Here is a 24,077-nt window from a genome sequence, read left to right on the forward strand (position 1 = left end):
TAAATCTCGCTCCTCTGGAGAGCCGAGACTCTCCTCCTCTTGCTAAGGCGATCCAGTTTTTGGCTGAGGGACTCTCTTCCTCTTGCTAAGGCAATCCAGGTTTGGCAGAGCTCAACATCCCTCAGCCCAGCTGGCGGCTCGGCGCTCTCCTCCAGGCCTCGGTCCATGACACCAGCGGACACATCGCTGCGATAATCCCTTGTAAAACACGGCAACAAACAGGTGTTGCCATCAGTTCCTGATGTTTACCCACTTCCGCACGCCAACTTCAACCCCCTCCCTTGCCGGACCTGCCTCGGTCCCGCTAAACACGAGGAGTTCCCCCCGCTCAGCCCCTGAGGGGAGCCACGGGCAGCACCGCGAGGCTGAGGGGGCAGCGCCGGTGCCCGTGTGTGAGGCGGGCGGCGGGAGGGGGACACAAAATGGCGCTGCCCCTCAACCCCTCGCCCTCAGCCCGCGGCGGGGCCGAGTGGCGGCGGGCCGGCCCGGGGGTGGCGGCGGCTCCCGGCCGGCGGAACCGCCGCCTTCCTTCCCCCAGCAGGTGGCACCGGGGTCCCGGCGCCGGCGGCGAAGCCATTGCGGGCCGCCCTTCGCCGCCGGGCCGCGGCCGCGCAGCCGGCGGGGGGGAAGGCGGCGGCATCGCCCCCGCGGGGCTCCCCCCGCCGCACCCCGCTTTCCCTCAAAGTTCGGGGCGGGAGCGGGGGGGAGACCGGAGCCAACTTGTCCCGGATCCCTTTATTCGCCGCCGGAGCCGCCGTCTCTCCCAACCCCCGCGTGTGTTGCTGATCGGAGGGACGGAGCTCGGTCCTGTGTCCGCCCCGCTCCTTCCTGCCCGCACCATGGAGTTCGCCCAGAGGAAGAGGAGCAGGAAATCCCAAAGCTTTAAACTGGTCAACGAAGGTAAGGCGAGGGCGACCGGGCTTTGTTCGCTGGCCGGGGGCAGCCCCGACTTTTGCCCCGGGGGGAGCGGGGCGTTATGAAACGCCGGCGCCCCCGGGCCGCCGCTCCCTCCCGGCTCTGTTATTGAACTCCGCAATCCTCTGCCTGAACTCCCCGAAACCATTGCATGCCTTTTTTCTTTTTTTTTTTTTTTTTTAAATTTTCTTTCACCCCCTTCCCGTTTCCTCTTTTTTTTTTTTTAATTATTTTTTGCATGTGTGTTACGTGTTGTTGCAAAACCACCACCCCAAGCCTCCCCCTCGCCACCTCAGGTGGACGTGTTATTTTTTCCAGCCAGACCTTGCACAAAATAAAGTTGGATCGTGTTTCGTGGTAAATCCTGCTTGGGCGAGGGGGGGGTGGGGGGGGAGAGAAAAGGTAAAATTGGGAAGCGAGCAAAAAATAATGACACTTGAGCAGCGACGGACCTCCTTGGTATTCAACTCTTGTGGATTTATTGTATTTGGGGTGGTTTTTTTCCTCCCCTCGGCTGTGTACATCCGTGTATTTCAAAGAAAAGCTGAATCGAGGTTGCTTTATTAAAAATCCACGCAGGTAATTAATTGTACATGGGCAGGGGAGAGCCGCTGGCGTGTAACTTGTTCGCTCGGTGTGTGTTTGCTTTTGGAAAAGAGGATATTTTAAAAGGGATCGTGAGGGGAGAAATATTTGGATTCATGTCGGGGATGAAGCACTGCTCTGTGTTTCAGTCTTGTTGTTGTTTTCTTTAATTAAAGGGAAAAAAAGATACAGCCGCTGGTAGGCATTTTAACAGGTGGACTTCCCATCCCTAGGGATTTATTTTGGTTGGGGATTTACCCCTTCTCCGGCTGATGACATATATTTGCCCTGATAGATTTGACTTGAGATCGTTTCTCCTTTTGTGTTTCCAAGTATTGGACGGGAATATCTCCATGAAACGCTGTGTGTGTCCTGCATGCTAAGTTCAAGGCAGGTGACTGCTTGGGTGTAATGTCGAAGTGGTGAAAAGGGGGACACACACACGAGTGTCAAGACTTGCTGTCTGAGGACTGCTCTGCAAAATTACGTTCGATGAGAAGAAATTCAAGGATGGAAATAAACTCACTCGGTGGGAATAGTAAATAATGACTGCTGTATCGTGGTGGAGAGGTCTGGGGCATCAAACATGCTCCCTGTTAAAAACTAGAAGGGCAGTGACCTGTCAGATGTGTCTGAAATGTATTGGAGGTCTGTATCCATTAGCAAACCTATCAAGGGTGCAATTTTTACAGAGAACAGGTTTGGTTTGTAGGTTTTTGGTACTGAACATGCTCCTGACTTGGAGGCTGAGTTAGTGCAGAACTGGGCTGGAGCATGGAGGTGGTGAAAGTGAAACGTGGAAGAGCAAAACTGAAATTTTGCTTTGTTTATTTCTATCCTAACGGACCTGTAAAAAGAGTATGCCAGAAATAGGTGACTATTTTGCCAATCTCGGTTGCCACTTCTTACAGGTTTAGATATGCCTCAGTGTGTGAGATGATCTATTTAACCTTATTTTACTAGGTAAATTCAGTTATGATGGTACTTTATTAATAATATTTTATCAGGGGTCTCTTTTTGGATGTAGAAAGTCAAATAGAAAGCTACACTAAAAGCATATCCTATAGAGAAAATTGTCTTTGTACTTTGAGAATGGAGGAGATAAAAATCATGTTTTGTATGTGAGTCTGCACTCTCATACTCTTTTCTATCACAGTTGATTAGAAAGATAATTATGTATAAATAGTTGTCTCTTGTAATTGGCCTTTGCCTCTTGCAGGAGTCATTCCGTAATGTCACAGTTTAGTGTTTACTGTTGTGAAATTGATACGGTTTTTCCAGTGCCTGGACTGTGACATCCAAGGCAGAAGAAAGAAACCAGAGAGAAAAGGCTATGCTGTGTGAATTCGTTGGTAACACCATCTGCTATTGATGTGTGCCCATACAATGCTTATTTTGTCCCAAAAATAACTTCAGAGCACCTTATCATAATGATCAATAATGACCAAATCAAGAGGAAATCCATTCCTGTGCTAAAATGCAGCCACCTCTGGGGTGCAATGTGGCGACTTTAAGGCAGCAGCTGCAGACCAGAAGAATATTGTGACCAGCTGGATGTACAGGGAAGTGCTAGAGAAGAAATCATGTGTAATTTGTATATCTAAGGACCATGAGTCCGTAAGTCATTTAAGGCCTAGTTTCCACGTACTTGCTCCCACAGATCTTGGAATGTCCCTGGGAGGATGAAGGTGCAGACTGTGGCAGGTTGACCCTGACTGGCCATCAGGTACCCACCAAGCCTCTTCATCACTCCCTTTGCTCAACAGGACAGCTAGTGATCATGGAAGGCAGCATAAATCCCGCTGGTTTAGTCTCATGAAAGAAGCTTTTACTTCCTTGATGTCGTATCTCAAACTTCACCTTTACCCATTTCACTCACTGGGTGTGCTCAGCAGAAGAGCCCTTCATGTAGCACCTCATCGCTGACCTCTCCAGTTCTGTGGCATGTTTGTTTTCCCCTCATTTTCTTTCCAGGTCCTTCTCATTCTATTGCATCGCTGTGTTAGGCTCGATTTTAGTTTACTTATTGGGTTGTTCCTCCTCTTGTGCCCTCGAGACAGTTGTGCTGTTCAAATAAACAGCACATAACAAAAAAGTGACTTCCAGGAGACCTTTCCAATCCTGTAGCTGCTTGGTCAGAGGTGCAGGTGTGCTGCTTGTGGGAGAAGGAGCTGCTTATGCCACTGTCCACTTCTGTTACACCTTTTAAGTGAATCCCCCAAAGTGCCCTTCCATGAGTTAATCTGTGCCTCATTTTCTGTAAGGCCAGTAAACATAAAACCAGTTTACAGAGGGAGTAGCTGAGAGCGTTGGGAACTGGGAGGGCATTGAAAGAGTGAGGTGGGGAGGTGGCTCTTTCAAGACACTGAATATATTGTTCAGTCTTGAGCAATTTGCCGAAGGACAGAGTGTGTGCCAGTAGCAGAGTCAGAAATAGCATCCAGGAGAGCTGCCTTTAGACACCTTTTTTTTTTCCTTGGACTTACTATTCCCTCTGTGTACACATGTAAACAAAGCTCTGGTTTTACTGAACACCTGCCTGGGGTTACAACAGAGACCTTCACAGCAAAGTATTCTTATATTTGAAATAGAAATTCAGTGGTGATTTTTTTTTTAATATCCTGTAACATCTCTGTATATGAGATGCCAGTGGTTATTCTTCAGGTTATCACAGTTAGTGATAACTGTTAGTTTCTATAGGTGAATATCCTAAGGTGTCCCTGATCTTCCTTTCTTTGGAATTGGGAGGCCAGTGACATCAGTATGAGTCAGGATAGCTGAGCAATACAGCGTTGATGTACTTCCTTACTGAGGTGAAGTTTAAAAGTTTTGCTTGGTCTCTGGGAAGGTAAAGTTTTCATTATAAATCTGTTTTCCATCTGTAAAGCAAGAAGCCAGATAATTGGCATCTGGTGGGATAATTTGCTGTGAAAATGAACACAGTAATTTAGGGCAGGCGTAGCTATTCCCTAAAATCTGTGAAATATTTGAGCTGAGTCTCTCCAGTGTGAGCAAAGATTTTTTAGGAGGTGCTGATACCGAGCACATTTTCTGTGGTTAATTTGATGTACATGAAATAAACTGCAGATATATTGATAAATTGTGTAGTAAAACTGTAGCGATGTGTTCAGTGTTCATTTTTTCCAGATCACTTGCATTCTAATTTTTTTTATCGTTTTTCATTCCAGATTATCATCATGAGATATATAAGATCTCTGACTACAGCAATGATGTTAATGGGGAGACCAAAGAAACACAACCAGTTTTTTTAGGTATGTGCTTGTGTTGATTAATTTCTGAGCAACATTGCGTGGCCATTTGCAATTAGGGAGGAAAAAAACCTCTGTGCAAGCACAAGAAAGCGCCTGCCATTGTTTAATATGACGTTCTTTTCAAGACCCTTTTATTCTACGAATTGCCAATATATCCTTTATTAACACTGCTAAAAGTTGTAATTTCAAGCATAAATGTTTATTAGTGTCTACACACAGTGCTAATTATCACTCACTCAGAGAGCCAGATGCTGACTCTGCAGTTTTGCAGCTCTGTGCTCACCCCATTTACATTGCATATTCCCTGGCATGCTTCACTGGCAATAGTTTGTGTAATTGGGGTATTACATCTTTGACATCTGGATAACAGAAATTCAATTTCCAGGAAGCTCCTATTTGTTTGGTTTTGCTTCTGCCTTGGGTGGGATAGAGGATTAATGTGCTGTCTTAATGTAATGTCCTTTCACCTCTGGAGCTTGCCTGCTAATCCTGCCATGGCAAAATTAAATTAAATCAACAGTTAAAAATGTGTAAAGAAAATAGAGAAGTAATATAGAGTCTGCAGCCTGATATGTATTAGAGCATATCAGTGACTGGCTATCAGTGAACCTTTACCTTTCTTGAGTGCTTTTTGTCCTGTATAACTCCTCAGATGCAGTGCTTCTTCCTTTCCTGCTTCCAGCCCCTTCCAGTTCATCCAGGACCTCACCTGGATAAAGCAAGTCTTGGCAAAGATTTGGCAGGCTAAATTCAAAGAAGTAGGGGCCAGTTTTTTGAGCTGCGTAAAGATTGTGGACACTTTATTCGGGCTTTGGAGAAAGCAGGTGCCTTTGCAGCAAGAAATTTGGGGATGTCTGCCTCTCCTTTTCAGCATCAGGAGCCTAAACGTTTTTGTGGGGTGATTGAAGGTTTCTGTAGTCTGTGTGTGTTGCCTCCTGGAGCCAGCAAGAAGCATTGGAATGTGGGAATCAGCACCTGAAGTCAATCTGCATGCAAAATGGCTTTGTCTCCTAAATTCATAGTGCCACATGCTCTCCTAGAGGTCAGCAGCAAATGGGAGAGAACAGGAGGATGCGTTAAAACGGGGATGGGAGCTGTGTTAAATTCCCTTCTCAGCTTCTCACCATTCGGATATTGAGCAAGTATTTCCTCCCTACACCCATTTCTAGGGAGAAGCGAAGACAGCTGCTGTGCTTTGTGTTTGGATTTCATGTTCTGTAAGCACTTTTGGTGAAGTCTGATAAACCTGATGGAGTGAGCTCCACCAGAGGTTTACTTGAAATGCTTTCTCTTCCAAGCCTAAGTCATGATAAAGCTTCGGCAAGAATTAGGCATCAGGCAAGGTGCTCTAAGAATGTGCAGAAGTCTGTGCTTTGACATTTGTGCTGTGAGTCAGACCATCTGATCTTGATTTTGGCTTGGTTGTGTTGTCCCTAGATTTGTTTGGGTTTTTCTTTTTTAGTGCATCCAGCTTTTCATTGTGACTGAAGGTGCTCTGGCATTTAAGTCCCTCAAGTTCACCTATTTCAAGAGTCAGTCAGAATTTAACCTCTAAGAATGTGAATCCCATCAAGGATCTTCCTTATCAGGTATAGTCAGGGTATAATCGCTGCTTCACTTGATTTCACTGCTTTATGCCAAAATTTATCTCAGAAGGATGTTTATTCCAACTTTTTGGTTTAGAGTCAAGTTTTTTCTCTGGTTTAAGTGATCCCTGGGATCAGCAGTTGAAACCTCAGTGTGATGCAGCCTTTAGTATGGAATGGATGCTATGATACAGCATTGAAACAATCACCTTTAGAGAAGGTGAAATGTTAGTGGCAGTCTATAAATGAGTGAAGCTTTATTGGGAATGGGATGTGCAAATGCCTTGGTTGCACAGCTGAGCATGGTTAACTCAAAACTGCTGTTGAGAAGAGGGGAGCTGCTAGAGTAAATGAGTAAATCAGAAGAATCCTGTTTGTTTAACATACAGATAAATTAAGGATGAAATGTCAAGAAAGACCTGTTGAACCTAGATGGTCTTTTTTACACCAGCACAGATGGGCAAAATACAGCTTTGTGTAAATGTAGGCTGAAATTGGAGGAAGCTTCAGTGCAATTAAAAGAACGTGGTACTGGACATGACCTCTGATGGTTGCGATGGTGCTTTCTGAACAGAGCCTGGGAAGTTTTCTCATATGGTGTGGTGTTGGGAGTGGGAGATGTGGGGGCTTGTCCTCTCCCCCAGTCCTTTGTTCTGATAAGACGATAAACAAGAGGTCACATCTTTCTAGATGAAGGACATGCTAACCACAGTCTTTACAAAATTGCAGGGGAATGTGGAACATGGCTACTATATTTTGTGGATGAGGACTGGCATGTCTTTTGTTTTGAAGGAAAGGGCTTAGTTATCTGGTACCAGGAGAGACTGCTCAGTCTGTGGAGGAGGCAGCTCAGCGTGAAATGCTTAAACCTCAAACATGGGTGAGATTTAAAACAAACCTGACTTCAGTTTTTCCAGTTAAGTCACAGGGCTGCGAGCCCAGAGTTGGTATTACAAGCCCATGAGTGGACTATGAACACCCATGTGTTCTGGACAGTGATGAATAAACTTAGACTGTCTATTAAAAAAAATTCTTTTGCATACACCATATTGGTTTTTTTCAGTCTTAATGTTTTATTACCATCACAAAAAAGTGGAAATATAGTATACCTCCAGACTGAGTGTTTTTACAATGCTTTCAACTTGAAATTCAGGCTCTATGTTTGAAAGGTTAATGTAGAAAACTAATTATATTATCCTGGTAATCAAATGTGTGATGAGACATTTGTCTGTGTAATTAACAGTGAAGAACTTTTATAGTTTCATAAAATTGAATGCTATGCACAGTGTGCTTGGAGCATTTGTTTTGAAGAGATGTCCAAAACAGAGATGTTTACGACTGATATAAAGTGGAACTGAAATGTACTGTAATGCAGGTGTCTGTGCATTTTACAGCATTTCGTGTTGTTGAAATGGAAGGCAGCAGATTAATAACTTCGCTGTGTCATGGTAAAAATAAATAATGTGTTCTTGGAGCAGGGGAGCAATGCATAAGTTACTCACTAATTTCAAGAATTTATTCTGTCCCAGAAATAATATCCTTTGCAATTTATTCACAGAGAAAAAGTTGACTTAACAAGTAACTTCACAGACTTGTGTTACTCTTAATAGGATTATATCCCAAGTCTGGTTGTTGCAGTAGTGGCTTCTGTAATTAAGACTGCATAAAAGTTTATTTTATGTATCTGTGTTCTCTAATGATCTAACTTTGTAAAGCATTTCCCTTTGGGGCTGAAGCATGATCTTGGCCTGGGATATTTTCAAGTGGGGGAAATTGTTACATATCTATTATTACTTTTTAATTATATGAGCCATTAGTATATACTTTTATTGAACAGTTGCTCACTTGTCCTTTCCCGAGGGATTTAGCTGACACAGCGTGGCATGAAAGTGTGTAACTTGTGCTTATGTAGCTGCTCCTGTTTTGAAACTGTTTCACCAGGCTCCTCCAAAGACTTACTTTGTGGTGGGAGTGACGGCTGGGCCACCTGGTCTGACCCAGTTTCCAGGGAAATAACCCCCAAATCCTGAATGGTGTCAGGGTCTAATCCTGGGTTTGATTCTGCAAATTTCTTTGCTTACATTAGTGTTTGTGGGGCTTAATAACTTTATTTGTCTCATGGTAGGCAGGGTTATCAAACCGTGTGTTTCTGTACTTGCTTTGGGAGTAAGAGGTCTGATTTGAGGGTGATCCAGTTTTCCTGCATCTCTAATCCTAGTGCTTTGTGTGGTGACATGAGCATAGGAAAGTGCTTTTAAGTGGTGTTTTAGAGCACTGCTAAGATGCCTCAACTAAGACAGCTTCAATGTCCCTACATGTTAGTTTAGCAGAGTCAAAATTTCCAGCTCATAACTCGTGTTGCTTGTGTGATCCTCTGACACCATTCATGACCACTGTCCTCCCCGCTGACTTGGGGTTTAGGTTTTTAGTTTGCAAAGGGTGATGTTGTCTGTGTTCTTTCTTCAGTGTAGGATCTTATATGCTGGCAAAGACCTGGGATCGCTTTTTTGGGAAATGTGTGCTTACCCCATCAGTTTAGTTACATGGATGTCTGATTCCAGTTATGCACAGAGCAGTCACAATAAGATTCCACGTGATTTAGGAGACCTTTGCTCTGATAAGGAATCATGCGCATGGATCCTCTATTTTCCCCATGCTAACCTCTGCAACTTTCTCCTTCAGGATGACTTGTGGTACAAGGTGACAAAAAATACCTTGGTTTTTGAAAATTATTATTTGATGTGGGTATAGTTCTTGCTAAGAAGGGATGCTGATATCCCTTCTAGGATAACTGTCTCTGAAGGAAATACCTGAACACCTTGTAGCATTCTAAAAGGTGTCTGGGTGAGTTCAGCTTGGCTGAGCAGTGGAGACATGTGCCCTGTGTGCACGTGCTTCCCGATTCCTTGAGCTGTTCTGAATCAGCCCTTATGGAGTCTTCAAACACAGCAGGCAAGTTTTGCTGGCCCCCTTCCAGGGAGAGCAGCATTCAAGTGGCATCTAATAAATTGCAATTTAAAATGCCTAATTATATAACCCTTTGCAATTGTTTATTATTTTTTGTTGCGCTTTCACACCATATGCATCGACTTCCACTTTTTCTCACCTCTGAAGCCTTGTTTCCATACAAACCAGGCTCATGTTGTCAGCTCACATGTGCTTGTCTGACTGTCTGTCGCTGCCATTCCTACCCTCCCAACAGCTCCTGAACTCATCCACCAGTTTCAGCCTAGGTAGGCACAAAAGTGGAAATCTGAGATGAAGGTACCGTCAGTAAGCAGCCTGATCAAGGAAAAAGCCCTATTTGCATGGTCAAGAAAGGAAAAAGTTCCACAGGCATTCCATCAGCCCAAAAAACATAAAATTAAACTCTAATTAATAGAAAAACTGTATTTTAAAAGTCAACTCGTGAATATTTCCCAAAACATATGAGAAACATAAATGTTAGAAACAAAGAAAGTAATTGTAAAATACTGGACCAAGAGAACATGATGGTTATTTGTTTACGTGAGTTGAAGGAAGAAAAAATCAAATACAGATGATTGCCCAACCTTAATTCTGTTCACCCATTTATACACTTTAAAACACACACATTAATACAGACATGGTTACCACTTCTCTAATACTGGGATAAAATTAATACTTGAACATATGAATATGGTTGCATATAATTTTATAATTCTTTGCACTGCTATGATAATATTAGATAAACTATTTGGGAAACGTATAACAACTTGTTGGTAGGCAATGTGATATAATAAGTTTAATAAACCTAATAGTGAAAAGATGGACAGGCAGGTAGGAGCGAAGAGTATAATAACTGAATTATCATCAATATGTTGTTAACTGGAGTAATTTACAGGCCTATTGCTTCAGACAGCTGCGCACTTAGCACATGGATGCTACTGCACCCTGAAACGGTTCTGGTTTACATTTGTGCCTTTGTAATTTTAAACATTCTTGCAGCTTTCAAAGCAGGAAGTTTTTATGTCCTGTACACTTTCAGTAAGGAAATAGATTGAAATGAATTTTGAGGAAATTACTTTTTATGATTGTGTAGTATTTATTAAAGGTCTTTGTTTTGCTTTTTTTCTTATTTTTTAAGATTTATAAGATTACAGGTCATGCGGGAGAAAAAAGATGTTGTTTGTCAGGGGCCATTGCAGAAACAACTATAACAGTAGTTATTAAAAATTGTTAATATGTTTTTGTTATGACAACTGACATCTTTACATACAAGTTCCTAAATAGGGCTGTAACTTGCCAGGGTTCTGTTTTGAGTAGCATTTTATGTCTTAGTGTTTTGCAAGTAACTTCATTGATTTCAGATAAAACCCAGGAGTTTACATGGGGTATCCCAATGGCAAATCCTGTAGGCAGGCCTTTGGAGGCATCCCTGTCTCCTTGGAAATGGTGAGGACCTCTGGTATGTGTACAGAGAGGCTGAAGTATGCACCACTCTTCTCAGGCCTCAGCATCTATCTCGGAAAGCTTTGCACAGATAGGTAATGGAGATTTCTTTGTAATAAACTACTTTTTTTTCGGTGTTTCATTATTCTATTTAGCATTTAAAAGAAGGCTGTCTCTTCCACAGGACATACTAATTTGAGTTGTTGTGTTTTCTCTGTGCCTCATCTTCTTTTTTTTCATTTTTAAATTACATGGTTATTATCTGTGAAAATTATCAGCAGTGGAATAACTGATAAGAAAATGCTGTCCATGGGCTCTAGAGCTAATAGCCAAATGAGATAACCAGGGAGCAAGAAGTTAAATCTGTTACTGGTGTTGTACCCATCTGCAGATTCAGATGGTGTAACATCAGCTGCACTCCACTCCTGTTGGGAAGATGCTGCTGTTGCTGGTCACTTATAAACTAAAAGCTGGAAAAAGGCATGATTGAGAGAGGAGCGATGTAAACTTGCACTGAAGACTAAGTCAGGCTTATAGCCTGTAGGTTTTTAATGCCCTTCCTTGTAAAAGGGAAGACATATTTTAAAAATAAAAGAAAAAACCCAAACAAACAAAACAAACAAAAAAAAACCACCAGAAACCAAACAGAAAAGCCCTGAAAAAAATCCCAAACCCCAACAAACAAGTTTACAAAGGGTGAATCTCCCTGTTTAAGTAAGGATCTACCTAAACACAAAGACAGGCTTATGTTGGATGCAAGTGCAGGGTTTATTGTAACATAAATGTAGAGTTTTTTTGTATCTGGAGTTAAGTATGCTCATGTCACTGTATAGGAAGTCTTCTATATAAAGGAACAAGGGAACAGAATCAAGGCTGAATAAGCTCAATTAACATCAATATTTTATGTAATTGGGTAATGGAAATTTAATCTTTCTAACAACATGTCACCCAACCAGACACATAGCACAGTCCCTGCAGCTGGCAGGAGGAGGTGGGTGGGAACCTGTTTTAATACTCACATACATTTTGCCATTGAGTACAAATCCGAATTGCCAACATAAAACTCCCAGGGTAATGTTAAAGGGCACGACAGGAAGGGATTGCTCCAGGCTGTGGTGTGGTGGGAGCATTTGGAGCTGGGATATGGGCAGGTACAGCCATGTACAGGAGAAAGGCAGCGTGCAGTGTACGAGTGTGAGTATCTCAGTAATTGGAGTCCAGTGGTACTCTGCAACCTTTCGAGGTTGGGAACTGCAAACAGTCAACCCCCGGTTGGGCTGGGGCCAAAAAGTGTCATTTTAAAGGAATTGATGCTGTTACTGTTAATTAAATCACACCCGCACACGTAAATCTGCAGGCAAACCAACTAAATAAATAAATACAGTGCAGAACTTCCTTGCAGAGGGTTTTTCTTCCCGCTTTAGCTGGAGTGAAAATGGTGCTGGTGTGTTGCTGTATGGGGTTGGCAAATATTTTTCTAAGTTTGGACTCAGAGCTTTCTTGCAAGCCGCCCATTCTACTCGCTGGATCGGGGTGGGCTGGAGCCAGCTGGCACCAGCCCAGAGAACCGGTGCACCAGGTCACGCAGGAGGTGCTGGGATCCAGCAGAGGCTGGAGTGCATTGTTCAGCTCCTCTCCCCTTCTGCTTATTCTCCTCCTGGAATAAAACCTCCCACTTTTGGGTATTTAGTGTCCCTGGGTACACCAGGCATGCAGCATGTCCCAGCCGTGTTGAGCTTGGCCTGTGTTGGGGAGGGGTTTGCTGCTCTTTTAGCTGTCTGGTTTAGCTGCTACCTAAACGTGCACCTAAGTTTAGACAACTGAATAGTGCTGTTGAGTTGATAAAATTATTCACATGCCTGGCATTTAGCACACTTTCAAGTACCTTGTTGAACCAGAGATGGCACACCTTGCATCTTGGATTTTTGGAGAGTAGGTTTTTTTTCTTCTGAAGTTTCCTTTGTACAATTGCTTTGCCAAAACTAGGTTTATTTTGGGAAGCACAAATATAAATTGAATAGAGGACACCAGACATTATCGGATTAAGTATTCTATAAAGGAAGGTTGATCATCAGTTTCTAGATCTTACTTATGCCATTTGCTTAGGATGTTTGATTTTTCTATTACCAGTAAGAAAACCAGAAGCTTCTTACTTTAGAAAGGGGAATGAACACTTCCTTATTGCTCATGAAATGTAATGTATGCTTTAACAAGCAAAATAGCTACTATCTGCCCAAAACACATCTATTCATTGTGCAATCAGCAGTTTCATGTGTAAAATTAATACTTAAACAGTGCCAGGAGTGTTAGGTATGTAACTTTTATTATTTAAATGCCCTGCATTTATTTGGAACAGTCACATTTTTCTCGTATATGTTTTCATTTTCTTTTTAGAATCTACATTTTTAAGACATCCAGCAATTCAGCTATCTGCAGTTACACACATATTAGCTACTGTTTAATTTATTCCTGTATAATCCAGTATTACTAAATTCTGTGGACTAAGGAACTGATTCTGTTCATTAAAATCAATAGATGCAGTGCTGTTCTGCATGTGTGTGGTGTGGTGCTTTCTGTGCTTTATTTTTTTTGTAGGATCTATCCTTCAGCATACAGCAAACTGATATATAAAGGGTCTGATCCTTTGGGCTTTACTCAGGGAGAATATCCACTGATGTCAATGCTTGAATAGGATCGGTCTGTTAAAAGGACAGTTTATTTGAAACTGCTGTAGCTATTATTATTTCCTTCTGGCAAAAAATAATCTTACTCATCAAAGCCTTAGAAACAGCATTAAGAAAGCCAAGTTCAGCAGGTCTTTCAGGCATGAGAGCTGTCAGCTATGGCTGTGTGAAAGCATAGCCTGGTACATCCCAACAACCACTCAACCATCCCTTTTCTTTCTTGTTGTTATTTATTTATTTATGTTCTCCAACTCTTATTGGCATCTAAAATCACTAATCGCTGCCCATTACTGTTTTTGCTAATTTATAGTGGTAACTGTGGCTCTGTTTTCATTAGGAGATGAAAGCCGGGAAATTAAAAAACAAATTACAGGGATGAGAAGATTACTGAATGACAGCACTGGAAGAATCTATCAACGAGTTGGCAAAGAAGGAGAAAAACTGAAGGAGGAGCCCCAAGATTTAGATTTAGCCTGGGCCCAGCGCCTGAATCCCCCTGCGGAGTCCCAGGCGAGCCTTCATCCGTCACAGAGCGGTGCATGGAATGAGTTATCACCCCAAGCCAGCCATTTTTCAGGGCAATACGGAACTCGATCCAAAACATTCCAAAATCAGGCTCGAACTGTGGCATCCAATGGTATGACCTGTGTTAGATACTGAGAAGAGTACCTTTTTTTTCCCCTCTCCTTGTTCTCTACTAAATATCTACCTTTGTTGTGATGATATATTGTACCACTGCACTGAAAGCAGTTATAGTTAAGAGTCTACAAAATGAGCACATAGTTATCACTTCAAAAAGGTGTGAAAGTGGGCACGGTGTGTTCTGCTACCATCTGTCTTAGCTTTTAAAATGGTTTCCTGGTGATAGGATAGAATTACTCAATGCCTTTACAAGTTTAATTTCTATACAGTTCTTACTAAAACAGCTTTTGTCATTGTTATTAAATTAATGGCTAATTAAATGTCAACCTCTACTATTCCTCTTTGCTGTGAGTAATGTAGCACTGTTGTGACACCACTTGTGGAGCAGGATTCTACTACCTTTCATAAGGAGATGGCATCAGCCTTGTAACAGGCCACTGAACTGCAGGTACAAAATTCCATCACAGCTTTAGGCTTTTATTCCAATGAGACTATTGGAGAAAAGAGATGATGGAGTCCACCTATGAACAGCATGTACTAGAGTGTGGCCAATCCAGTACTGGCAGAGAATTCTGCCCTGAAGTAGATGGCAGTGTGCCTTTAAAATGCCTTTCTCTTATTAAGTCCCAGAGAATGGAAGTTTTGCCTGCCAGATTAAAAAACTCTGCTGTCAAAACTCCACCATAACAATCTCCTAAATATGGAAGGTCCCAAAATTCATCACACATCTCCTTCTTTGTCCTTAGAGGCCCTGGGCACTGGCAGGGACAGTTCTGTGCATGCAGAGAAGTGCCCAAGCCTGCATAGATTAAGTGTTTTGTTCCCAAATCCAGAAAGTAGGTGGAGCAGCACCTCTATCCCCTCAGGGGCCTGATTCAGCATGTGAGCTAAAATGTGTTGACAGGATTTGGCCCTATATGCAAGAAAATGTCAGCTTTGATTTTTTTGTATGTGGTGGAGGTATTCAGTTGACTTATGATCTCTTACAGGTTTGGAGTGGTCTATGGGACATGGAAGGGTCAGGTTGAGCAACCTCCTGGGCTGGGCAGGAGGAATGCCCAGGTTCCCAGCTCTTGGGGGAGCACCCCAGGAGGCACCTCCCTTTGCAGCTGTCTTGCTGCTGAAAGGAATGCAATCTTTTGGGTTATTACATAAAGGAGGGTGTGGGCCCTCTCCTCTGGCCACCTTTTGAAAAGATGATCTGGTAGCAGTTTGGTTTGAGGTGTCTGCCTCTAGTGGGGTTTTGTGATCCCAGATGCTGCTTGGGCTCCAAAGCCTGGTCTCTAGGGAAGAAAAACTTTTGATGCATTTCTGGGTGGTGAGTAAGCCCTGAAACTCCTCTCACCCAGCACACAGCTCTTCCAGGCATTTTAACAGCCTGATTCCCCCCATCCCTTGCATTGGGAGCCTGAGCATCAAACTCAGTATTTTTTAGATGTTGTTCAGAGGATGGACAAAGTTCTTAAAAGCTGGGTGTAGAAATGCTGAACAATACTTCAAAGGAGATAATACTCCTTGGTACTTGCCATGGTATTTAAGTTACCAGAGCAAAACTGTTCAAGCCAGACGTGAGGTTATTACCTGGGGCTGTCAGGCTTAGGTCATCACTAGGGAGATGTTCAGGCATCTGTAGTAGGTGATCTGAGTCCAGAAACTCTTTCTGTCCGGTGTGGATAGATACTTTGTAAAAAATGAAGATAGATGTTGTAGACCATCTGAATTGCTCAAATTTGAATGTAATAGACACATCAAGTCCATCTCAGTGGTGTACTTATCTACTCACAGGGTAAAGGTGGTTCAAGGAGAGGCTGAAGTAGGTGTTTAACAGTTGCTGGTATAGAAAGCATTTATGAGAAAGTTATTGACAGAATTCAAAGTGAGTAAAGGAGGAACAGGCCGAGCCTAGGTATTGCTGCAGCAGAGGGAAGAGTAGGAACATACTTTAAAAGCAAAGTGATTTCTTCCTAACCAGACTAACAGGGAGCACCATGTCTGTCCTATTACAGACAACAAACTCACACTTGAGTTTCATTTCTTGTGTTCTGTACCAAATCCAGCAGTGATGCAGCAGCTGAATTGCTTTTGGGTTGTATCAAGATCATTTTCACTGGGTAGTGCTTGCATGCTTTTCCAATATATACTGGTACCAACGTTACAGCGAGTGAATTTCCTCTCAGCAGACCCAGCTGCAAGAAACATTGTCCTGGGCTATTTACTGCTCACATGGGGGAAGCAACTCCTGTACTCGTCATCTCCTTCTCTCAGTCATACAGGCAGGTATCAAATTTGCCTGCTGGCTAGCTTCCAAAAGAGAGGGAGATGGCTCTTTAAAGACTCCTTCATAAAAATAAAAAGTCTGATCTCCTTTTAAAATTAAAAATTGATTTATAACAAGTTGAAAAGGGTTGCTTTTGTCCTCTAAAAATGATAAAGATAGTGCTTGGAACAATGACTGAGAACACTCTACTAGATGTTTCTTACAACACAATAACTGATCAGAGGAGGGAGGATAGAAAGAAAATAAAAAACCCTCATGAATATATATGGAGTCAGTAGAACCCTGCTTTGATTTGAAATATTGGTGGTCTATTCTTCCATTCCTAGTACCTATGGTAGATTTACATGGGTAATTTCTATCAGTGCTAATGGGGATTATAATGTAAATCCCCTATGCCTCAATGGGAAAATAGACCCTTTTGTTTTCCATCAGGAGTCTGTGTGCCTGTGTGTTTTCATTAGGAACATGTTATATTGCAACAGGAAAATGTACAGGTATTTACTGATACAGTTTGTTCAAGTTTTCACATGCAATTCACCATGATGTAGAGTCTTTGTTAGGAAGGGAACAAAAGCCACCAACCCTGTTTCCCCCATAGTCTTTCAGATATCATTTCCAGAAGCCCACTAGAATATTGAATTCTGATCAAGAGAAAGGACAGGCTTTATCCCAAGGATCTTTTAGTCTAAAACAACTGAGAAAGCACTGAAGGAAGGATGGTCTTACTTTGTCATCTGTTATTAAAACTCTTCTAATTTCTGGAAATTCATCTACTTAAAAGTCTTCTTATAACAGGTAGGTAAAGGGTATTGGTGGAGCCAAGTTGAGAGATTATTATTAATCTGCTGCAAAGCTAAAGATAGCATTCTTTTTTTTCCCTCTGTACCTGTAACAATGGGCTAAACACTTCATGGACCATTGAAAAGGTAAAATCCCATCCATGCCCCAAGGAACTTCCAGTGAATAGACTGGATACAAAGGAAGGGGGAGATCAAACTAGGCAGAGTCCCACTGAGTCAGAAACCTTTTTGTTTCAGTTTGAGATTCTCAGCCTGTTTTCCAGATAACTTTTTAGTTCTAAAAAGTTGTTTTATTTGCAGCTGAAACCTTGGAGAGATGAAGCCAGTGGTGCTATTGCATTTGCATTTGCTAGATTTGCAGGGATTTTTAAACTACTCCATTTATCTTAATACAGTTTAAACAGATTTTATCCATGGAAGATACTTTAAAATAACAAAATTTGTGATTACAGTAGTATGGAGAATCTAAATATCTGAGGAAAAGAGGAGAGTGACACCCAGAAGGTGTCAGCAATCTTTAAATGATTGATTAGTTTAGCTTTACAAGTAACTCACTTTTGGAGTGTGACCATCAGTTTGCTCAAGTCTCATAGATTTTGCTTCAGGTCTGAAGGAATGATATGGAAGGAGGTAGAGAACAAATGCCTGGGAAGGGAGATTTGAGGATGGAGGGACACACTGGAAGAATTAGGAAAGAGTGGGAGTGATTTAGTGGTGGCCAGATTTTCAGCTATTTCGAATGAGGATTAAAGTCAAGGGACCTGTGTGGGTCTGACATCAGGGATCTCTGATGAAAAAACACAACCAAACCTAAAAAGATAGTAATAACCTGGTTCGGCATCAGAGGAATGCAGAATTAATAATGAAAAATGGGAAGATTTATAAGTGGAGATTAAATGAATTGCTTGTGTTCACTTTAGCTAGGCAATGATTAAAGGCCACCTGGTAAGTGTCGGGCTATGGAAGAAAAAGGGAAATACACTGTCTGAACTCTAAAAGGGAAATACACTGTCTGAAGTCCACATGTAACACAAAGTGAGGTGATTTTTGCTGGGTGCATTTGTACCTATCTTGATAAAATGATCATCCCTCCTCTTGCATTCTTTGATGAGCAGTAAAATAGCCATCCGTTTAAATGACTGTAAGCACATTTGGAAAGGACGGGAGGTGCATCCCCATCTAGCCTCAGTTTCAACCGGGTGCTGTTAGGTATTTGGTTGAATTTTGAAATTTTTATTTGCAGCATTAGAACTAGGGATACAGCTGTCTTAAACTAAAGTGCAGGATACAGCTGTCCAGGCAAAGTTTGAAATCCCTCAGCTCTTACAGTCTGATTCAGAACAATTTGGAACAAAATTCAATTTAGAACAATTAAATTCTAATTTAGCACAAAAAATGCAAAACTTTTGGAAAGTAAGGCAGTAATAAAAGCACTGCTGAGGGCTAGAGCTAGAACCATGTAAGTTCAGTTAAGCACTAGTAAGAATTACTAGAGGAAAGGAATCTCTTGAACTACTATATTAATTTTCAAAGGGAAACCATGGAAAGCCTGTCTTGTAGGTCACAGTGATGGAAAACATCACAGAAAACAATCCCACCCTAGCATGCAGAAGAGTGGATTTGAAAGCTTTCCTTGCTGGTGGTTCTTTTCTGGCCTGGTCTATTTTTTTTCCTCCAACTAGGGTATTTTATTTTCATTCTCAATTCTTCACATGGTAAAGAATCACATGCAACATTCACGGAGTTTAAAAATTCCTAGACCCTCATTTTATGTACAGTACAAACCTTTATTGCACAGACTGTCTTCATTCTTTGTAAGACTGTTCCAGGAGATGGGCTTTTTTGTGTGTGTGATAAAATGAGTATGTTTGTAATGAGGTTTGGTGCTTTTGTTATTCAAGATGAACCAGCCTGACAATAGAGAGCCCTGCTGTGAGGAGTGCATTATATTCACACTCTGAACAGTCTTCTCCAGCCCATGTAACATTGCATCCCAACTCAATACAATTGCACGTATTAGTAATTGAATAAAAACTAGTGGTCCCTTCCTCTTAAAAGGAATCATGTTGAAAATTATTTGCTTTCATGCTTTTGATCTAATTTTGCAATCTGATATATTGATCATAGTTTCAGACACCTGCTAATTGTTGTTTGGGTGATTTTGTGTGGGTTCAAGCCCCCATTTCATTCCTCTCTTTTTCAGGAGAAATCCCAATGGTGAATTCATCAGTTGGACCAAACTGCTGTACATGTAATTGCCAGTCAACCCTGCAGGCAATTCTTCAAGAGCTCAAGACCATGCGAAAATTGATGCAGATTCAAGCAGGTACTGTGACCAGTCCCATACATGCGTGGTTATGACAAGCATTCAGTTGAAGATGGCCCAGCTTACTGCAGGGGTGTTGGACAAGATGGTCTTTGGAGGTCCCTTCCGAACCCAAACTGTTCTTTGATTCTGTGATCTTCCTGTTAGGGAATGGTCTAGGAAATCAAAGTCTGTGTGGGCACTCAGAAAAACTTGGATTGTTTCCTGCTCTCCTGACATTCAAAGTCAAATTTTCACAGGTTTCTTGGAAATGCAACTTTTACTTCTCAGATCCTTACCTGTAACATGGGATTTTATCTTGTAGCCTTTTAAGGTTATATTGAAAGAAAATTAATGTGATCAGATACATAATGAGAGCTGAGTGGGCAGGTCAATATGCCATAACCATGTGCAGTTTGTTTTCACAGTGCATTGATTCAGGGGTGCCAAGTGCTACTTTACCCGTGTTCTGCTTACCAGTTCACTAATCTTGGGGATAAGAAAAATAAAATTTGAAGGTGATCAGATACATAATGAGAGCTGAGTGGGCAGGTCAATATGCCATAACCATGTGCAGTTTGTTTTCACAGTGCATTGATTCAGGGGTGCCAAGTGCTACTTTACCCGTGTTCTGCTTACCAGTTCACTAATCTTGGGGATAAGAAAAATAAAATTTGAAGGTGACTGAAAGTTACCTAATAGCTTTTCGTTCAAACCTCTTTCAGCTCTGTGGTAGTCTCAGCTGAGCTAGCCACTGCATGTTGTGGCCTCCACCCTTCTTCTGGCTGGGAAGTACCAGCTTTCAGTGTGTATACCAGCAATAATCTGTTCACTGGGGAACAGTCTAGTTTTATGCTAGGTTGGGAGCTGAAAGAGAACAGTGCAGAGCCAGAGGACCAGTTGAGCCAGCAACATAATGAGAATGTGGCAGGTAGAGTTAAGTCATCATAGGCTGATGTGAAGCTGCAGCCTCTGTGCTACCTAAAAATTAGTGTTAATGATAATAAGGAGATAGAGATATTGGAGATTTTGTCAGTTGACTTGCCCATCCAGTATGAGTGATGGGGACTGGAGCCATGGAGGTTTCTCTCTTGGAGAGGCTAGATAGGACTTCTGTAAGAAAAGAGAGTGTTGAGTAATTAACTGAAATATGGATGAAGTAAAGGGCTGACTAAACTCCTCTTCTCCATGGCGTTTAATGTTTGAGTGAGTGATGGGAAGGATCAGACAGGTTTTGTAGTATCAGTTGACACACATAAAAATGCTTTTCTAGAAGCCATCAATTTACAAAGAAGAACAAAAACTTTTTTTTACAATCTTTACTGGTACATGGGATTCTTTATGCGTTCACACCAATTTCATTGAAGTTACATGGGTGATTGAAGAATGGCTTGTGAGTGAGAGCTAAAAAAACAGGGAGTATGCCAAAAGAGCTGACTCCTCAGTAGCAGGAACATTTCTTATTTATTATGTATCTACAGAGTAAGTACCTTGTTAATTTGTGAATCTCTTGATTCACTTGGAATACTTCATATCTTCTGAAATTATGGTCTTGCAGAGAAAAAAAATCGTTTGGCATTTTTGTTGCTAAAAGAAAAAAACTAAAATGCAAACTTGTAAGTGAAAGTGTAATAACTTATTTTAGTATTAAAACACCCTACTGTTGTACTTACAAATTACACATCACAGTCTTGTAAATCCTTGCCAGAAATGAAATATTCCAGAAATCATTTAATAAACAATATTCTAAGGTTTATTTTCTTCCTCAAGCTTTGTAGGTGAGGACTTTTTGTAGCTCACTCATGTCTTGAATGAGTTTGATCTGCATGTATAGCACTTCTGGCTTTTTGTTTGTTTGTTTTGACCTTGATCTTAGTGATTTATCCACACATATAATTGTATCTTGATAGCATTCTTCTGGAGGGCTTGCTCATATTGATGCAAGTTCAGGATTAGTGCCTTAATTTATACCAATGATTGTGGATATTGGAAAATGCAAAACACTGATAAATATAAAATACGGTTTCTCACATTTCAAAGGTAATACATGTCAGTTTTTGTGTATGAGCAAAACAATCTGATGCAACTTTGGGTTACTTTTTTCCCCTAGAAATTAAACTATTGAATAGTGTTTTCACTCATTCTTGACATAATGGTACTTGAAATGTTCTTGCTTAGCTAATTAACTTGGAGACCACAGTCATAAAGATAACTGTCATTGCATTAGCGCTTGTATTATCTTACTTTATCAGGAAGAGATCCTCAATGACAGTGAGATTCTCAGTCATTCAGAGGGCAGACAAATTAATCATCACTTAAGTGCTTCATGTCACCAACCATCCAGTGGTCACTAGGAAAAAGAACCATGTATTCCTAATTTTCCTAAAATACTGTTCATCAGTGTGACTTGAAAAGCCGCACAGCAGAGCTCACTGTCATTATCCCCATTGTAGTGATAGGAAAATTATGCAAAGGTGGTAAAACTTATTTGTTTCCCAGGCAGCAGCAGCCCTGAAAATCACATCACTTATCTAGAATATAAGTTCAGTGTGTCAGTAATTTATTGGTGCATCTGTGTGGTTATTCATGGACTTTTGTCTATAAAATTAATGCATTAATTTCGTTCATTCAGTTGGGACTCAAAACAGACAGCAGCCTCCTGTTCCTCTGATTTGTGCACAGAAGTCAACAATATCAAGAAAGAGAAATAAAAAGAGAAAACTGCCCCTCAAAGCTGTTGAAGCAGTTACCATGAATAAGAAACCCAGCTCTGCAGAGAACGAGAAGAGACTGTCAGCAAACTCAGAACGATCGAGTCTGCAAGCAATTGAACCCCCCCTGAAACCAGAAACCCCTGTTTCAGGGTTTGGAATTATCCTTGAATCAGCTTCATCCGATGTAAGTTAAAATTTTAATATGCAGGATTGCAAGATTTTGAAATACTGACTCATTCAGGGGAATCAGTAGTCAAGTCACATTGATGCATCTTCCCAATTTTTGTTAGAATAAACAAGCAGATCCTGGGTAGGAGTGGATGGAGATGTTAAGGTTAGATGTGTGGAGTGCTTGTTACAGATTTTGGGGGGTTTTGGTGTTTTTCCAACTTTCACAAGCATGAAGTTTCCCCTTGAGTTCAAGGCTCCTGTTTTTTGACCTTTTAGTGGAAACTTGTTCTTTGTGTCTCCCAGTGGCAAGAGCCACAGTTGAGGTGAGGAGCCATGAACAGCCCCATCATTGCTGATGAGCCCATGTAGCCCACACGTGTCTTTATCCTGCCAAGGAGTATTTATGTGCTTTCCTGCCTGTCTGGTCCCACTGGCTTTGGGGAACTCCTCACCTCTAGAAAATTCATATTCAGTCTTTGCTGAATTGGGTCACTTGGTCTTGATTTCTGTGGGTGCTGGAGTAGGGCCTCAGCACTGTCAATGATGTCAGTGTGACTAAAGAGGCCAAGATCTGCCACTCTAAAAATGGCACTTTTCCTATAGAAAATTGCAGTAAGCATGTTTTCTTGACTCATGTACACACTGATAGAAATTTCGTGTACCTGGTGGATGATTGGCTTTATTTAATGGCCAAATTGATGTCATCCAAACCAGCTCACCGACAAGTAAACTGTTCATTAATTCCTCTAATATATTTTTAATTTTGAGCAGGCTCTTTCCAATTTCCTAAGTACTATGAGCTAGAAAAACATAATTAAATTCAGTATCAATAAGCGTAAATGAAAACAATGCAGCAGATAATATTCTACCCTTCTGGAAGAGAGAACTAATAATAAAAAAGAGCAGTCAGGATAATTCAGTTACAGAGATGCAAGCCACACCACTAATTCGGGTGCAGTCTCATGCCACAGAGTCAGTGTAGTGATACAGAGTAACTAGCATGATGCTTTTTTTCAGAGGGTTTCCTTTTGTAGTGCTGAGCTTAATAATGTTTGAGGTAAAGGTTTGGGAAGGACTGGTAATTTATCTCCAGAATGCAATTTGTGCTTATAATTTTTCTTTGCTTGTGGCACTCTTGTCAGCTTGGAACACAGTTTTGAAAACAGTTTTGTGCTTGCAATGGAATTTAATTTGGCTTTGTGAATGTGTTCCATCGCTGGACACGATTCTTTGTAGTTGCCAGTTTGACCTAAGGAAAAAAAGAAGAGAAAACATGTGGCTCATAAATCAGGTCTTCATTTGTCCTCCCGTGCTTGAGCCCCTGCTTGCCACAACAGTTGTTTGACTAAATTTACAGAGCCAGAACCCCGAGACAAACAAATTTATTTTGTTTTGTCTTTGGAAAGAAAACATTTGAGTTCTGAAAACAGATCTATTTAATGCGAAAATAAAATGTGACCTTAAACATTTTGAGAAGGCTTAAGGCTTAAGAAAGTCACTTCTTTGAGAACAAATGGCAGTATTATCTTTTCTACTTTTTTATAAGCGTCTCTGGTGTGCTCACAACCACCATGTCTGTGTGCCTGAAAAAACCTGAAAGACATTTTACAAAGCACCATAAATGAGTGTTCCATGGAGAATATTCTACAGGTTGTCTGTAGTGTGTGCTGTGTCATACGCCACCCCTGATGCCACTGCTATTTTGCCAACATTTA

At 41.4% G+C, this 24,077-nt stretch overlaps 1 protein-coding gene across 6 annotated transcripts in view; it reads left to right on the top strand.

Moving 5' to 3' along the window:
• Window positions 1-589: 589 nt before the first annotated feature.
• BEND7 (BEN domain containing 7) overlaps window positions 590-24,077 on the top strand; it is a 46,646-nt gene continuing 23,158 nt past the window's right edge. For 5 of the 6 annotated variants that reach the window (XM_032106423.1, XM_032106426.1, XM_032106428.1 and 2 more), the window contains exons 1-5: window positions 590-900; window positions 4,689-4,772; window positions 13,790-14,089; window positions 19,376-19,498; window positions 22,110-22,375. In XM_032106423.1, the coding sequence (XP_031962314.1) occupies window positions 840-900; window positions 4,689-4,772; window positions 13,790-14,089; window positions 19,376-19,498; window positions 22,110-22,375 (834 nt within the window). In that variant the 5' untranslated portion in view covers window positions 590-839. The remainder of the gene's footprint in view (window positions 901-4,688; window positions 4,773-13,789; window positions 14,090-19,375; window positions 19,499-22,109; window positions 22,376-24,077) is intronic. The other variant, XM_032106429.1, reaches the window with a different exon arrangement.

Source organism: Corvus moneduloides, chromosome 4 (genome assembly GCF_009650955.1).
Source record: "Corvus moneduloides isolate bCorMon1 chromosome 4, bCorMon1.pri, whole genome shotgun sequence".
Lineage (NCBI taxonomy): Eukaryota > Metazoa > Chordata > Aves > Passeriformes > Corvidae > Corvus > Corvus moneduloides.